The 15,640-nt window shown below is 33.9% G+C and overlaps 1 protein-coding gene across 2 annotated transcripts in view; it reads left to right on the forward strand.

Moving 5' to 3' along the window:
* The window catches only part of LOC129805501 (T-complex protein 11-like protein 1), a 17,758-nt gene continuing 2,118 nt past the window's right edge, over window positions 1–15,640 (forward strand). The window contains exons 1-3 of one of the 2 annotated variants that reach the window (XM_055853459.1): window positions 1–435; window positions 13,208–13,315; window positions 13,392–14,035. In XM_055853459.1, coding sequence (XP_055709434.1) covers window positions 13,209–13,315; window positions 13,392–14,035 — 751 coding nt within the window. In that variant the 5' untranslated portion in view covers window positions 1–435; window position 13,208. Of the gene's footprint in view, window positions 436–9,718; window positions 10,332–13,207; window positions 13,316–13,391; window positions 14,036–15,640 lie in introns of those variants that run through there. The other variant, XM_055853458.1, reaches the window with a different exon arrangement.

Here is a 15,640-nt window from a genome sequence, read left to right on the forward strand (position 1 = left end):
AATATTTTCGTTCAAATTGTCGAATATAAAAAATGCGAATAATTTTAATTAGCTCAATAAAATCAATAAAAAAGGAAGCGTATTCGGTAGCGTGATACTTTCTCTATGCATTAGTGCTGTCCCAGTGATTGATCCTTCTAATTCCACTGATTTCTCAGTAATTCTCGCAAACACTGTGGGAATCACTTCAAGGAAATCTCCCAAAACAAAGGCAGCTGATTTTGACATTTCACTCAGTGGTCGCTTTGTTTATGTTTTAGCTGTTTTCCAAATATTTTGTGTGATTTTGCAAAATCTTTTTGCCAAAATTCCATGTAAATTATCTCGCAAAAGTCTCGTAAAACCACTTTTTAAAGAGTGTATAGTGCAAATAAAACAACGAGTTTAAAAGATAGTGAAATTCTGAAGGTGTTTCGAGGTCTCGCAGAAAATTGCGTAAGTAGAAAAAAGTTTATTCTTTTTGTTCGAGAAAAATCTAGAAAATAAGCAAAAACAAGAATAAATTGAGGAAATGGACATACAGACTTGCACTGGAGATAAAGAGCGAATCTCGGGATTCTCTTGAACTTGCTCCAGCCTAAAATGGTCATCTCAATGACTTTTCTTTGTTCAGGTGAATTTGATTTACGTGAGCAACTCATTGCGTCCCTCTTTTATGGAAACTTTCCATACAACATTGATCGACTCGGAGGCAGATTGTCTCTTTGGAGTTGTTTAAAACGCAATTTGGGTGACAAAACCAAATAGAATTTACATAGGTAGGAATTGAAGGGGAGGAAGTCATGTCAAATTTGTCGTCTTTACATTTTTTTTGTTTACAAAACCTATCAATTAAAATAAACAAATCAAAAATCCAATTGTAAAAAACTAGAAAAAAAACTAAATTGTGATAATCCTAAAGATTTAGATGTTAGGTGTTTATATGCAGATTTGAAAAAGTGGCAAAAGCACTACCGCCTCGCTGATTGCTCGAACTGACAGACAGTAGAACCCAAATATAATTTAGCATTACGTATTTCTATTAACAAACTTCTTTATCGATCCAAAAATCTTATAGGAAAATCATTGTACAGTAGACTCTCTCAAATTAGGGCATATGGGACCGAAATGTCAGCCGAATTAGACAGAAATTCGGGCGACAAAGTTTTTGAAATGCAACGATTTTTTTTTCATGTATGCATATAGATCAGAGGTGTGCAAGAAACCGTTGAAACCGAATTAACGTCAAATGAAACATGTACGTCAATGGTCAAAACGCTACTATAACAAACTTATTTTGACGTTAATTCGGTTTCAACGGTTTCTTGAACACCTCTGATATAGATATTGAGTTTACACACTCTTATATAACGTAAATTGCATGAAAATCCCTCAATAATGCAAAATCACATCAAAACTAAGACAAACCATACCAAATTTGAGCATATTTGATTCATTTGATAATCATAATCAAACTTGAAAAATGACAACACACTTTTTTCAAATGCAACCGCTGCCCGAATTAAAAAGTAGCCCGATCTTAAAAGAGCCGAATTTGCGAGAGTCTACTGTACTTGCATTTCATAGTTTTCTTGTCACTAGAAATATTTTTCATTTTTACCGATTCATAACCGATTTATGAATCACTCAGAAAATCGCGAAGTCTTTGGAGTCAAGGGGTAGATAATTGTGCCGCTCACGGTTCAATAAACTGCCGATCTGTCATTTTTCCAAAAATGATGCCGATCTGATGATCTCATATCAATTTTTGCCGATTTTTGGCCAAATTGTGCCGGTTACCGCTCACGGTTCACTCTGAGAGCCACTTATTCACCCCTTGTTTAGAGTAACAACTGAATTTCCGGTAAAATTCTAATTATCGACCAATTACTTGTTTGTGGCCCCTTGGAATAGACCGAGCAGACACAGATTTATCCGGATTTCAAGCCTTCCCAAAACCTTCCCAATAATTAATTTGAATGTAAGCTTGCGCCAATGGGTAGAAAATCTCTCTTTCTAGAATTGTTTATCCTTTGATCTAGAGATACCGATTACGAATCGGTGAAAATATACGTTAAAATATATCCTAAATTCAAAAAAATCGAATTACAGTAGACTCTCGCCCAATCGGCTCTTTTTCAATCGGGCGAAAAATTTTGTTGACAATTTTCACATTTAATTATGAAGCTAATTCAATCAAATTCGCTGTAGTTCTTCCTATTTTATCGTGATTCTTTATAATTGAGCGCTTTTTGTAGAATTTACAATGACTTTGATGCCCACATCTATCGATAAACCGGATGACATTTTGCCCCAAATGCCCAATTGAGAGAGATAGTCTACTGTAGTTTTTTTCAAGATTATATTAGACTAGAGCCCAAACGGTTAAAGATAATGATTTGGATCCTTTCGGGGACCCCACCTCACAAAAAGTCGACTCAAGGATCATTAACGTGTCCCTCATTTGTCTCCCACCTCTCCCCTTCCCCCAAAAACCGTGTTTTTTGGCATTGCTCGAAAAGGCGCCGTGCAATTTTTTTTCAGTTTTGGATGTTTTAGAGATTACTTAGGCGGACATTTCGTCCTTATACAAAAATACCATTGAATCATTCCTAATAACTATTTCTCAAGGTCAAAGGTTAAAAAGGCTCTCGAAAGCGCATTCATTAGTCGAATGGGGCCATGTATAGACTAATTGGAAAGGTCTGGGAATTTCCGATAAGACTGAATCAGTTCCATTTATATAAGAACCGGTAATAAATAGATTCATAACATTTAATTATTTTTTTGCAGAAAAATGTACTATACTCCTATGATGTTATCTTAGTCGATCTTTTAGGTGAATCAATCTGTTCAATAAATCACTTGTGTTGTGAACCGGTAAATGATAAATTATCTGGAAGTATACTTTTGACCCTTTTGACCTACACGAGATCCCGGGATTATGCATATTTTTGGGACCAAAGAAAACAGCGCAAAATGGCATTTTGCGCCCAGATAATTTGCATACACGCAGGAGATTTCTATCGAATATACAACAGGAACGCCGCGATACAAAACTTTTTTGGCGCCAATTTTTCGCCCTCTATTTTCAGCGCTACCAGTTCATAAGAAGTCAATTTCAATTTTACTGCATAAAAATATTTATTTTAGGAGTATTTCAAACATTTTTTCACAAATTAGCTAACCTACGGCAAGTAAACATTCCCGTCATATACATAATCCTGGGACCCCATGTATAGCGTTTAAGTCACGATTTCGCGCATTTCGCAAAATATAAATTAGGGGAGACCGGGGCAGAATTAGCCAGAAAATGATATTTTTGTTTGGCTTAAATTTGTGAAAAACATGTTTTCACTTAGACTGATAAACATGTAAATGAATAAGAAGGACGTTAATTACTCTGAATGAATAGTAGTTTGCTTAATATTCTTTCTAGGGCTCATTCACATGATGAAAAAGTGCATAAGAAAAAATACATAAACCAAAATGGAGCAATCTGATTGGCTGAGACTTATGCACTTTTGCATAGAACTTTTTCATAAGCATGATTTTATTTCTCAATTTAATTTCCAACTGTTCCCAATTTCAAATCAAATGCGCGCGCGACAAAAATCAGCTGTCAAATGAAGTGTGCAGTGAGTGAAACAATTTCTGCCTGAAAATCCACAAAAGTGCGAAAATTATAGAATATGGGCCAGAGGAAGTATTCTCAGTGCGCCCCCGGTGCCCCCGTGTGTGATATTTTGGTGAAAATTGCGTGCATAGTGCAGAAAGACTCGTGTTTTGAGAGTGTCAAGGTTTGACCATCAGTGGTTCTGGATGATGTTAAAGCATTCCGGAGGCATCAGGAACAGTAACAAAATACATAGGAGAACCACTCCAGCAACAGAAATATGCTACATGTCCTCAACAAGTCGACAATGAAGCATCCACAGTAGATCTTCAAGGGAACTTATTACCTCAAGCCGCATCCGGAAGAGAGTACCTGCGCCGCTGGCTGAACCTTAGGAGGACCACTTCCCAATTGTGGCAACAGGTAAGAAATGACGATCAATGTTTAGATAATCACGAATGTTGGAAATAACAGTTCAAGAGTAGTGTGGTAAAATCAACATTTTGAGCTTTCAAAAGTTAAGGGGCTACTCAATCAGAAAAAATAGTGCCCTTTTTCTGTAAAAAAATCAATTACATTAGAAAAATCGGAAAAAATCAGTTCTGAATTTAGAAGAATTACCTGAATGAATTTTGTGGTGGTGGGGCGGGGGGGGGGTGGGTTATAACTAATAAAAATATCATATACATAAAAGATGAACGTGTTAAGTAGAAATATTATAAATCAATGAGTTCTCTCAAACGATTTCTATTTATTAGACAATAATGAATTATTTGGTATTATCAGCATATTTTCGATGTATAATATTTCCTAATTCGACATTTAATCAGATTCCTCTATGCTAAACAGTCTCTAAAAACAAACCTATTATAAGATTACTTTTTTCTTTCTTTTTTATTGCAGAATAGCGGACTCACCAGGAATACGTGGAATACACAAAACAGATTTTTGGAGACCTTCTGACAAACAAACTTATTTTTCGGTGGACTACTCAAAGGAAATTCATCTGACATCAATACACTTCTTATTACCAGAAGAGTTCAATTTGTACTTGAACGATGGATTTTTAAACAAAAAAATAAAATAAATTTGTATTTTTTTATTTATATTTTTTTATGTATTATTTTTTTGTGAATTGTCTTAATAAAAATATATGTCATTGTGCAAAAAATACGATTTTTCTATTCTCTTCTCTATTTTACTACCCAGCGAACACAATATACTGAATACGCTGTCTTTTTACCTACCTGTGTTCACTAGTTAGTTAAGATAAAGTAGTTGAACTTTGAATTAATAATCGCTCCAGAATTCAACTTTCAGTTGAAAAGAAACCAATTAAATAGCGTAATTTGTAATATGCAACCCTTGGTTATGGCTCAAGTGCAATAAATAATCTAAATAATAGTAAGAAATTATTTTAAATTGTCATAAAGTCAACCAAAATTATGGTTTAGTACTAATAAAAGACAAATTCCTTCAACTTAGGGTAAGATGGGGAATTTCAAATCATGTTTGATTCAGTACTTCGAGATTTCCTAACAGTTATAGACTAAAGTACTACCGAATAGAAAGTACTACCGAATGTTAAATCATGTACTTCCTCGTGGTTTTATTTTTCTTTGATCATGTGAAATAGTGAGAAAATCTTAAAATTCCAAAATAGACACGATTCAGGATTACGCCATCTTACCCCACTGCTTGAATATTGCAACGAGTGTCGTGCAGAGCGTATATAATAGAATTCATACGATTACTCTTATTCTTCATTTGCTGCGATAAACACAATTCACAAACATTTACGAACCATTTTACGAAATATTTTTTCTGTGTTACCAGAAACATTCCCTTGTTCTAATAAACAAAACTGATAATTTCCCAGAATACTAAAAAAAATCCTGTATTTCAATAAGTAAAATTAATAATTTATCAAATTTTGGCTTTTCAGGATTTTGGTCCATTCAGGGTTTCTAATTTTGGCTTCCAGAAATTTAGTGCTTTTCGGGTTTTAGCATTCAGGATTTTGGCTTTCTGGATTTTAGCACACATGACTTTGGCGCTTTCTGGATTTTACATTCGGAATTTTGGCTTCACAGAATTTCGAATTATTCGGGTTTACGAAACATTTCAAATTTTGGCTTCCAGGATTTTGACGCTTTCTGTATTTTAGCATACAGGGCTTAGGCTTTCGAGATTTTGGTCAATTCAGGAATTTAAATCAGAATCACCCCTGACATACCAACTTTTTCACATTTGTGATTTTTTCCCAAAATCATAGAAGTGAAAAATCACATGTTTTAAAACCAATGTTTTAAAATATTTATATTCGGTGTAAAAAATGTTCACAAAGGTTACATATTGGGTGAAAATTGGAACTTGAAATATTCTTCTTTCACTCTTCACTTTCCTTCCACATTTTTGAAGACGCCATTTTCATTATCTCAATGGTTCAACCCCTATAGTATGGAATGGATCGGGATCAAATTTTAGTATGTTATAGATGGGACTTAGAGCTTGAGGGATTACGTGGGTCACGCAGAGCAAAAATAAACAGCATACATTAACTTTGTTTTTTTTTTCATCATAATAACAAATTTATTTATTCCAGGCCTTTAAGAATATAAAAGTACATTTAAGCTACAATACATTACTGATTTTTTATTTAAAAAATTATGAAATTCATCCATAGATACTTGTTTTTGGAGACCGTTGTGAAAAAATTACTTTGCAGTGGACAAGATTGCTCAGAATATATTAAACTGATATTTAAAAAAAAATATTTTTTTTTGTTAGCTGATGAGTTAGAGTAGAAGTTGAACAGTAAATTCTTCGTAGCATTAATACCGAAAATGGTATTTTTTATATAAATTATCCCAAAATTAAAAATTTGACTTTTTTTAATCTACCGGAGAAATACAAATTTAATTACGGATAACCCTACTAAGAAGTAGGTAGAAATTTCCATGTCTCATAGTAGTGCAAACAAAGATAATACATGTGCATCGAAGATGCTCAGAAAGTAATTGCAATATTTCGGGATTCAATAGTATCAAGAAGGAGCAATGAGGTGTCTTTGGGATGTTTAGGAAAATTGTCTGCGAGGGTAGCCTCTAAAACAAAGGGTGAAAGGAATAAACGATTTTAGTTTTTTCCCAGGCCCTTCCTTTTCCTGAAAAACTTGCTCTTAACAAATTTCTCAAATACAGAACTACGTAAATCTTTAAATCTTACATATGTTTTAAGGTCTATCATAGCAAGTAATTCTCCTATACACCCCAAAGACGCCCCATTGCTCCTCCTCGATAATATTGAGTACGAAAGCTTCACAAAAAGCGCATTTAATTTTTGAACATGAAATCTCATTATTCCTGAGCGTACTTTTATTTTATTTGTTTGAACTACTATAAGATATCAAAATTTCTAAAATGTGTAGTAACATAGTAGAGTTGTCTGTGGTTCAACTCATCATTTAATAAGACATATTTGGTTGCATGATGTCAGATGAATTTCCTTTGAGTAGTCTACCGAAAAATAAGTTTGTTTGTCAGAAGATCTCCAAAAATCTGTTTTGTGTATTCCACGTATTCCTGGTGAGTCCGCTATTCTGCAATAAAAAAGAAAGAAAAAAGTAATCTTATAATAGGTTTGTTTTTAGAGACTGTTTAGCGTAGAAGAATCTGATTAAATCTCGAATTAGGAAATATTATACATCGAAAATATGCTGATAATACCAAATAATTCATTATTGTCTAATAAATAGAAATCGTTTGAGAGAACTCATTGATTTATAATATTTCTACTTAACACGTTCATCTTTTATGTATATGATATTTTTATTAGTTATAACCCACCCCCCCGCCCCACCACCACAAAATTCATTCAGGTAATTCTTCTAAATTCAGAACTGATTTTTTTCGATTTTTCTAATGTAATTGATTTTTTTACAGAAAAAGGGCACTATTTTTTCTGATTGAGTAGCCCCTTAACTTTTGAAAGCTCAAAATGTTGATTTTACCACACTACTCTTGAACTGTTATTTCCAACATTCGTGATTATCTAAACATTGATCGTCATTTCTTACCTGTTGCCACAATTGGGAAGTGGTCCTCCTAAGGTTCAGCCAGCGGCGCAGGTACTCTCTTCCGGATGCGGCTTGAGGTAATAAGTTCCCTTGAAGATCTACTGTGGATGCTTCATTGTCGACTTGTTGAGGACATGTAGCATATTTCTGTTGCTGGAGTGGTTCTCCTATGTATTTTGTTACTGTTCCTGATGCCTCCGGAATGCTTTAACATCATCCAGAACCACTGATGGTCAAACCTTGACACTCTCAAAACACGAGTCTTTCTGCACTATGCACGCAATTTTCACCAAAATATCACACACGGGGGCACCGGGGGCGCACTGAGAATACTTCCTCTGGCCCATATTCTATAATTTTCGCACTTTTGTGGATTTTCAGGCAGAAATTGTTTCACTCACTGCACACTTCATTTGACAGCTGATTTTTGTCGCGCGCGCATTTGATTTGAAATTGGGAACAGTTGGGAATTAAATTGAGAACTACCAAGTAAAATTTTTTATGCAACTTTTCATCATGTGAATCCAGCTTAAGGAAAATTGTAACACCCACTATCGATATACTATACATGGCTAAACTGCCCCGGTGTCCCCTATACTTTGGAAAGAGTTTAAATAGGTTAGAGTTAGACCTTATATAACCATAATTTCCAATATCCTCTTTGCCGGAAATAAAAGAATCTTTCCTATATTTCGTAATTTTGACATGACTGTTCTCAACGTCTCTCAAATGAAACAAAGTTGTTAAAAATTCATCTAGTAAGTAGATTTTTATTGGAAATCTAAAAATTCTCTAGATCAAATCAAGCTTAAAAATTAGGTTAGGGGAGACTGGGGCAAAACTTGTCAAAATGTTTTATAATGAGCAAATGAGGATATTTACTGCTCTACAACATTGCAGAAGACTATTTATCTCTTTTTCGAAAGAAATGTGATTTTCGAATCATTTTCTAAAAGTTGATTTTGTGGAGATTCTCAAAATTGCTGGGGCAAATTTTGTTAGTCTTCGGATAATTTGTGACGTTTTACACTCGTAAACGTTAAAAATATCAAATAGACATATTTTTATAGGAAATTTATTCCTCTACAACTTTGTCGAAGATAATTTTTCTCTATCTTAACGAGAAATGTGCTTAAATTGAGCTAATCAGTATTGATATTTTCTGTAAGCCAAATATTCCAAAAATAGGGCTCAAAATTTCATTATTTTTTATTTTACAAAATCCTTCCTCGAATCCGTTGAAACTTTGTAAGTTTAAGAAGGTTCATGAAGGCTATCTATAATAAAAATTTCAAGTCTGAGTCTTTTTTATTTTAGAAAATAGTGAATATTGAAATTTTCGTTTTGACAAATTTTGCCCTAGTCTCCCCTACTTGATGAATTGTTTTTAGAGTAAAAATTTAATTTCTGTCGATGAACAAAAATGGAATCGACAAAAGAAGCATTCAAACTATATTTTTTATATTTAAATCTTTAAATGAATAGTTATATAATTACATCCTGTTATTTTTTTTAATCGAATAAATTCTTAAAAATATGCTATGCAATATTATAAAGATTATCAAGACTATACCAAAGTTCCAATACAAAAATTTTAATATTAAAATTGGAATGAGTCATGAAAACTTCGAGAACTTTCAGTGTCAGTGATCTTTAGTGTTTTATTCTTTCATCTAAAGTTGATTATTTCAATTAGTAATTTGATTTTCCGTCTTTAAACTAGAAGATAGTTCAACTCTGAGATGAGAGATAATTTTCTTGGCAGACACAATAGAAGCGAATAATTTTCCTAATTAAATGAGCTCTTATTGAGAGAAGATGATCGTTTAGAAAAGTCGGGAGAGAAAGAAAGAAATCTTCAATGGATTTCTTCCAATGACGAGTTTTTGTGCGTTTCAAGAACTCTTCTTTGTTCTAGGAGGCAGTTATACTTAGTCACGACCGCGTCTGGAGGCACTGTATTGTGAAATATTGCAAAATATTGAAAAAAAAATTAGTAATTTCTCGAGACTATTGATGGCTCTCGTTATAAAGCTTTTCGTGAAATAAAGTCCCGCGAGACTGCCCCTCCACATCGAATGACCCTGTGAGTTATATCATTATGGTGAATAGTTTATACCACAGAGAGCTCTTTTTCCGCTCTCAAGTCTGCAAAAAATGTTAGTTGCTTCGGAAACGCAGGAGAAGGCGGATTGATATTCTCCATCTACCAGAGATTTAATCTTGCAAATTAGTGTTTTTTATACTTTGGTTTACTCTGTGATCTAAGTTACTTTTTTTCATTTTATTTATACACAAGACATTTATATATTTCTTCTCAAAAGTTGTTATTAATGAGTCTCTTTAAGGAGAGGAAGATAATGTGAAAGAGAAAGTAAACATAAAATTTCCAGTGAAACAAACAATTGGAAAAATATTACAAAATAGACAATAAAGTGATCGTGGGGAAAATCATCATACTTTCACAACTAAATGTGGCATGGTGCCAAATTAAATAACTCACGAGACTCGTAATACTCTAATTTTTTTTTCTTGTTTGCTTGTGAGAATAACCCAAATTCAGAAATAGACAACTGTCCTACCGCATTTCACTGAGGATAGAATTGCAGCGGAAAAGTGGATAAAATTAGAAGAAATGCCAGCTGATTCTATCTCCAGGTGATTGTTGTTTTCTTTTGAAAATCAATTAAATCCTCACTAAAAAATCTAATTTCCTGTTTAGTTTGGAATAAGAACAATAATAACAATAGACAGGCGTTGTAAATAAAATTTACAGACAAAGAGAATAACTCGTAATAAATCAATTGAAAATGTTAGTAACGTAAACTAACAATAATGTTTATTTAAACATTTTTTTCTTTATGCTAAATTCTATTTTTCTTTTTGTAATAATTAAATTAGTAAATTACGTCTCGAAGACACTAAAGTTATAGAATATATTGAGGCAGTTCACATATTACACAGCAATTGTTAAATTAATGTACGAATAATTTAGAAATTTTACTAATTTTAGAATGTTTACACTTCACAGTGAAATAAACAGGACATACCTCTCTATTCTAAGGCTGAGAGAGTTTAATAGGGTGAAAGGAACACCTATTGACACTTTAAGAACTCTTGTCAGGACCTACTGACACACTACTCTGTACCGCCATTTGGAATACGAAATTTGAACACTTATCCTTATTGAAAAACGTAAATTAATTTAAAAAACGCTATATTAGATACATTTAATAAATTTCAACATTTTGACAAAAGTGTCAATAAGGGTTCCCTGTCAAAGAGGTGCTCATTCGACCCAGTAATATCTCAGTAAAATTTCATGAAATCAAAATTCGAGTCCCTTTCTTTCTCAAGAGATTCGCACGTCTATTCCACTCTTTCGGACATAAAATTAGATTGAACTAAATTTAATTTGTTTTGATGTTTAAAAGAAGAAGAAGAGTGCAAAAAATATGAAACTTTTTAAATTTTTTTATGGTTAAAGGCTTGACGTTATCTGTTTCAATCTTACCTGAAAATTTTTAGAAATTAAAGTTTTACACATATCCTGAACAACTTTAAAATTAAAAAAAAAGTTTAAATGTGTTTGACATTTCCAATTGAGGTTCCTTATTGTGAAGTTTGATGCATTTTATTTCAAAAGCTTAAAGAAATTTGACACTTTAAAAAGGATTCGGAAGTATGTGAATCAACCTTTAAAAGCCGATCGAAATACAGTAGAGCCTCGCTATAGGCCATATTTGGTTCCAGATTTGACACTTGGGTCGCACTAGTCCACGTAATTTTTTAAAATTGCTTAGCTTATTTAAAGTTGCTTAGCTTAAAAAATCTTTGGAGCTTAATAGCTCCTAAACTAAAAGAGATATCGACTTGCGGTTTTCGGCAAAGGTTATATATCGTATGAAAATTGCAACTTGGTGCACTGACCCCCTAACCCCCACCCCTCCTTCCGCCATTTTGAATACCCCCCTTTTTTGTTTTCTCAATAGCTCAGACCCTATGGCATCGATCGGGCTCAAATTTTAGTATGTTATAGCTGGGCCTTAGGGCTTTAGATTAATACCAAACTTAAGGTCCTCTGACACCCCTGACCCGTGCTATAAGGGTCCAAAAAAACTCTTAAAATGGCCATAATTCCGGTTGTAATTGTCAGAATTTAATAAGCGAGAGCATTTTGGAAAGCCCTCTCGAAATGCCACTTTCCCTTCTAACATCGCAAGTTCATAAAACTACCGCTAGGGGCGCTATTATTAAAATTAAAATTTTTAAATTTTTTAAGTTAAATAACTCAAAAATTCCTTTGTGCATCAGGCTGAAATTTTAGTATGTTGTAGCCGCTGATTATACCTATCAAACAAAAAATACCTAAGTCGATCCATAACCCCTGATCCGAGCTATAAGAGGTCAAAGTTCGAATATTGACCGGCCTCTATCTCCGGTTCTAATTAACATTTTGAGCCAAATTTTGGGTTTTTGGTTTCGTTTGGATGAGCACTTTCAAAGAGTTACCACAAGTGGCGCTGCGATAGCGTCAAATTTAATCAAAATTTAAACTCATTTTTCTCAAAAATTCCTTTTTACAAGTTAGTCAAATTTAAGACTGTTTTAGACTAGGCTATAAAGTTTACAAAAAGTGGCGTCGGTTCGCTGTGGTTATAATAGAACCGGAGATATAAGGGGTCAAAGTTCACGAAATTCAAAAAATCATATCTCCGATTCTATTTGACCGATCTTGATGAGTGAAAGCCTAAACGAAAGATCTCACCAAGTGCTACAACTTTCTAGAACATTTGAACTTCGTAGGAGCAACACCAGGGGCGCCACAGTCGCAAAACCAATTTCAATATCACATAACATCAATTATCTCGACACGTGCTTAACCGATTTTGATGATTGCTTCGACATAATTGTAGAGGACATTTGTGTCTACATTTCGTCCATACGTAATTTTCTGCTCAGTCTACGCTATCTCTCCCATTTTTCCGTTGAAGCGTGAAAAAAATTGACTTTTCCCATAATAACGCTTTGAAACCACTCAGATGCCAATTTGACTACTTCTTCCCGACCAAGACACTTAAAATAGGGTTTTAAATGGAAAGTCTCACGAATTACAACAATTCCTTGATATAGTTGAAGTTCATCAAATGAACACTTGTGGCGCACTGAGTGAAAAAACGAGTTCAGAAACAACCTCAATTATCTCGGCTTCTGAGTAATAGATGAGATCAAGTTCTATGGCGAAATTATAGAGAACATTCTGGTCTACATTTCACCCATATAACACTTTTCTGTCAGTCCATCCAAATTCTTGATATTTTGGTTTAAATACAAAATTTGTATAATTTCACGAATTTGATTCAAGATAACTGAATGGCGTCCCCCAACTTCAGCTCTAAATCGAATTTACATACATTCCGAGTTAGCTCACGTTAAGAATCTCACTTACATAAGCCGGTTAGGATCATATGTCATTTTTTATTGTGTCCCTTAATTTTTTTTTACTCTAAATTTACTAACGCTTTTATCTAAAGGATGGATTCCTCAGGATCCGATGGGAACTGTAGTGACAACTTCAGCACATCGCCCGGAGCATCATCGACTATGTCAAGGGAGAGGACAGATAGTGAAAGTTCCGACAAGTAATGAAATCACGCAAACTCTTAAGCTTTGGGAAAAAAACTATCAATGTGATTGTCTTTATCTTCCTCTTTGCAGACAAGCACGCTTTGTGTTTGCAGGAATACCAGGAAGTGCTCCAAAGGTACTGACAATGAACGAAGTGATGGATTGCATGAAGAACATTCAGAATATGACGTTAGCACATGAAATTGCCATCAATCCAGAGTTCAAATTGGAGCCATTTGAGCCTCCGCAGAACAGCCTGGAACGTCGTGTTAAGGATATGGTGCATAAGGCTTTCTGGAATCTTCTGCGAGAGCAATTGTCAAGTGATCCTCCCTGCTATGATCATGCTATTCAGCTCTTGACAGACATCAAGGACTATTTTGATCACATTTTCATTCACAACAACAAGCGCATCCTACAGCGAATTGCCGAGGTGCTGGACGCCAATTTGATTAGGCAGCAGGCTGAGCAGGGTGTTCTGGATTTTAGGGCTTATGCCAATTTTGTGATTGACATCATGGCAAAGTCTTGTGCACCTGTTCGAGATGAACAGATTGCCAAGTTGAGGGAAATTGAGGATGTGGTGGAAGTATTCCGGGGCATAATGGAAGCTCTGACAGTGATGCGTTTGGATGTGGCTAATTGCTTCCTGGAGTCAGCTCGTGCCGAGGTCATTGCCAACAGTGTGGAATATGAGAAGCACAAATTCAAGGAATATCTCAAACACTACACTGGTAAGTGTGACACTTTCACAAAGGATTTTTTTCTCACATTTCACTTTTATGCACTTTTCCGCTTTGTTTTTTTTTTCTCTTCTTCTTCTTTTTCAAAGAAAAATTGCTCTGTCGATTTTCTCTTTTAATTATACTCCCAATTGAGATGTTTGTGTTACGCATTGATTATTTTCTAATTGTGAGAAGTGTTCGAGGGGAAAATGCACATTTTCTTTTTAAATTGATGATTTGTCTATGCTTCGGCTTACTCAATTCATAAATCAATGTTTAAAAATGTTCGTGGATGCAAAAAGATTTTAGAACACTTAAAAAAAATAATCCCGATAAGTGAAAAGTAATTTGTAAAACAATGTTTTTTTTCTTCTTCAAAATGGAGCATTTTGACGTGACTTACGTCCATATTGAAACAAATTCCCTAGGAAACTCTTCAATATGGACATAAATTTCTCTAGTGTGTAGAGGCTATAAGATCTCTACGTATTTATAAAAATTTTACGTCAAATTGGATCCATTTGAAGTGAATTCTAATTGCACAATAATCCACTTTGACGACAATTTCTAACAAATTGTAGAGCATATTATGGCTTCTGCACACTAGTCTGGAAAAAGTTTTGTCAAAATAACAAGAAAAGTTTGTCAAAAGAATGTTTTTTTGGGAGAATTTTACGAACTTTATTTCAATGTTAATTGTACAGTAGAGTCTCGCTATAGTCCATATTTGGTTTCAAATTTGACACTTGGGTCGCACTATAGTCCATGGAGTCCATGTAATTTTTTAAAATTATCAACGATTTTTAGTATTGAAATTGCTCGACGGCTTCCACTTTCTTTGCGATTTTGGTACTTGTCTTTGCTCTCTTCATTGTGGATCACAATTATCACAACTACTTAATAAAGTTTGCCAAAAATATTAAAATAAATATGCATGTCGCATACTAAAAAACATAACCTAACTTAAAATCAGTGTTTTGAAATCAACGGTCGATAAATTGTGGACTATAGAGCGATGGCCTATAGCGAGACTCTACTGTATTTATGTACAGAGAAATCGTCAATCAAAGCAAGTGACGACTGTCAAATCATCCAGTTTTTCTATGTGGAGATAGGAAAAATTCCTGCCTCCACCCAGAATCGAACTGGAGACCTCTCGTTAACTAGACGAGTGCTCTACCAACTGAGCTATTAGAGGCCACATGCTTTGTTCATAAATGTTTTTTTTTTCATAAAAATTGGAAGAAAAAGTTTTGTCAAATTGGTAAACAACATCCTTTTGACAAAATTTCAACAAATTTCAATTGTCTATACTTAACAGATTTTTTTTTCATATTATGTTTATTAGAAATATCTTTTTAAAATATACCTCGTTAAAATTTTGTCAAAAGGATGTTGGTTACTAATTTGACGAAACATTTTCTTACGTTTTATATGGAAAAATATCCTTTTGACAAACTTTCAACAAAATACAGTCGTTCGCTGAGTTGACAAGAACAATACTAAAGAAATTTATGTCCATATTGAAGGAAATTGCCTACATTTGTATTGGAAAAACTATTAAATATGGACATAGATTTCTCTGGTGTGTAGAGGCCATTAAGAATTCTATAT

This window comes from Phlebotomus papatasi, chromosome 3, assembly GCF_024763615.1.
Source record: "Phlebotomus papatasi isolate M1 chromosome 3, Ppap_2.1, whole genome shotgun sequence".
In the NCBI taxonomy this organism is placed as follows: domain Eukaryota; kingdom Metazoa; phylum Arthropoda; class Insecta; order Diptera; family Psychodidae; genus Phlebotomus; species Phlebotomus papatasi.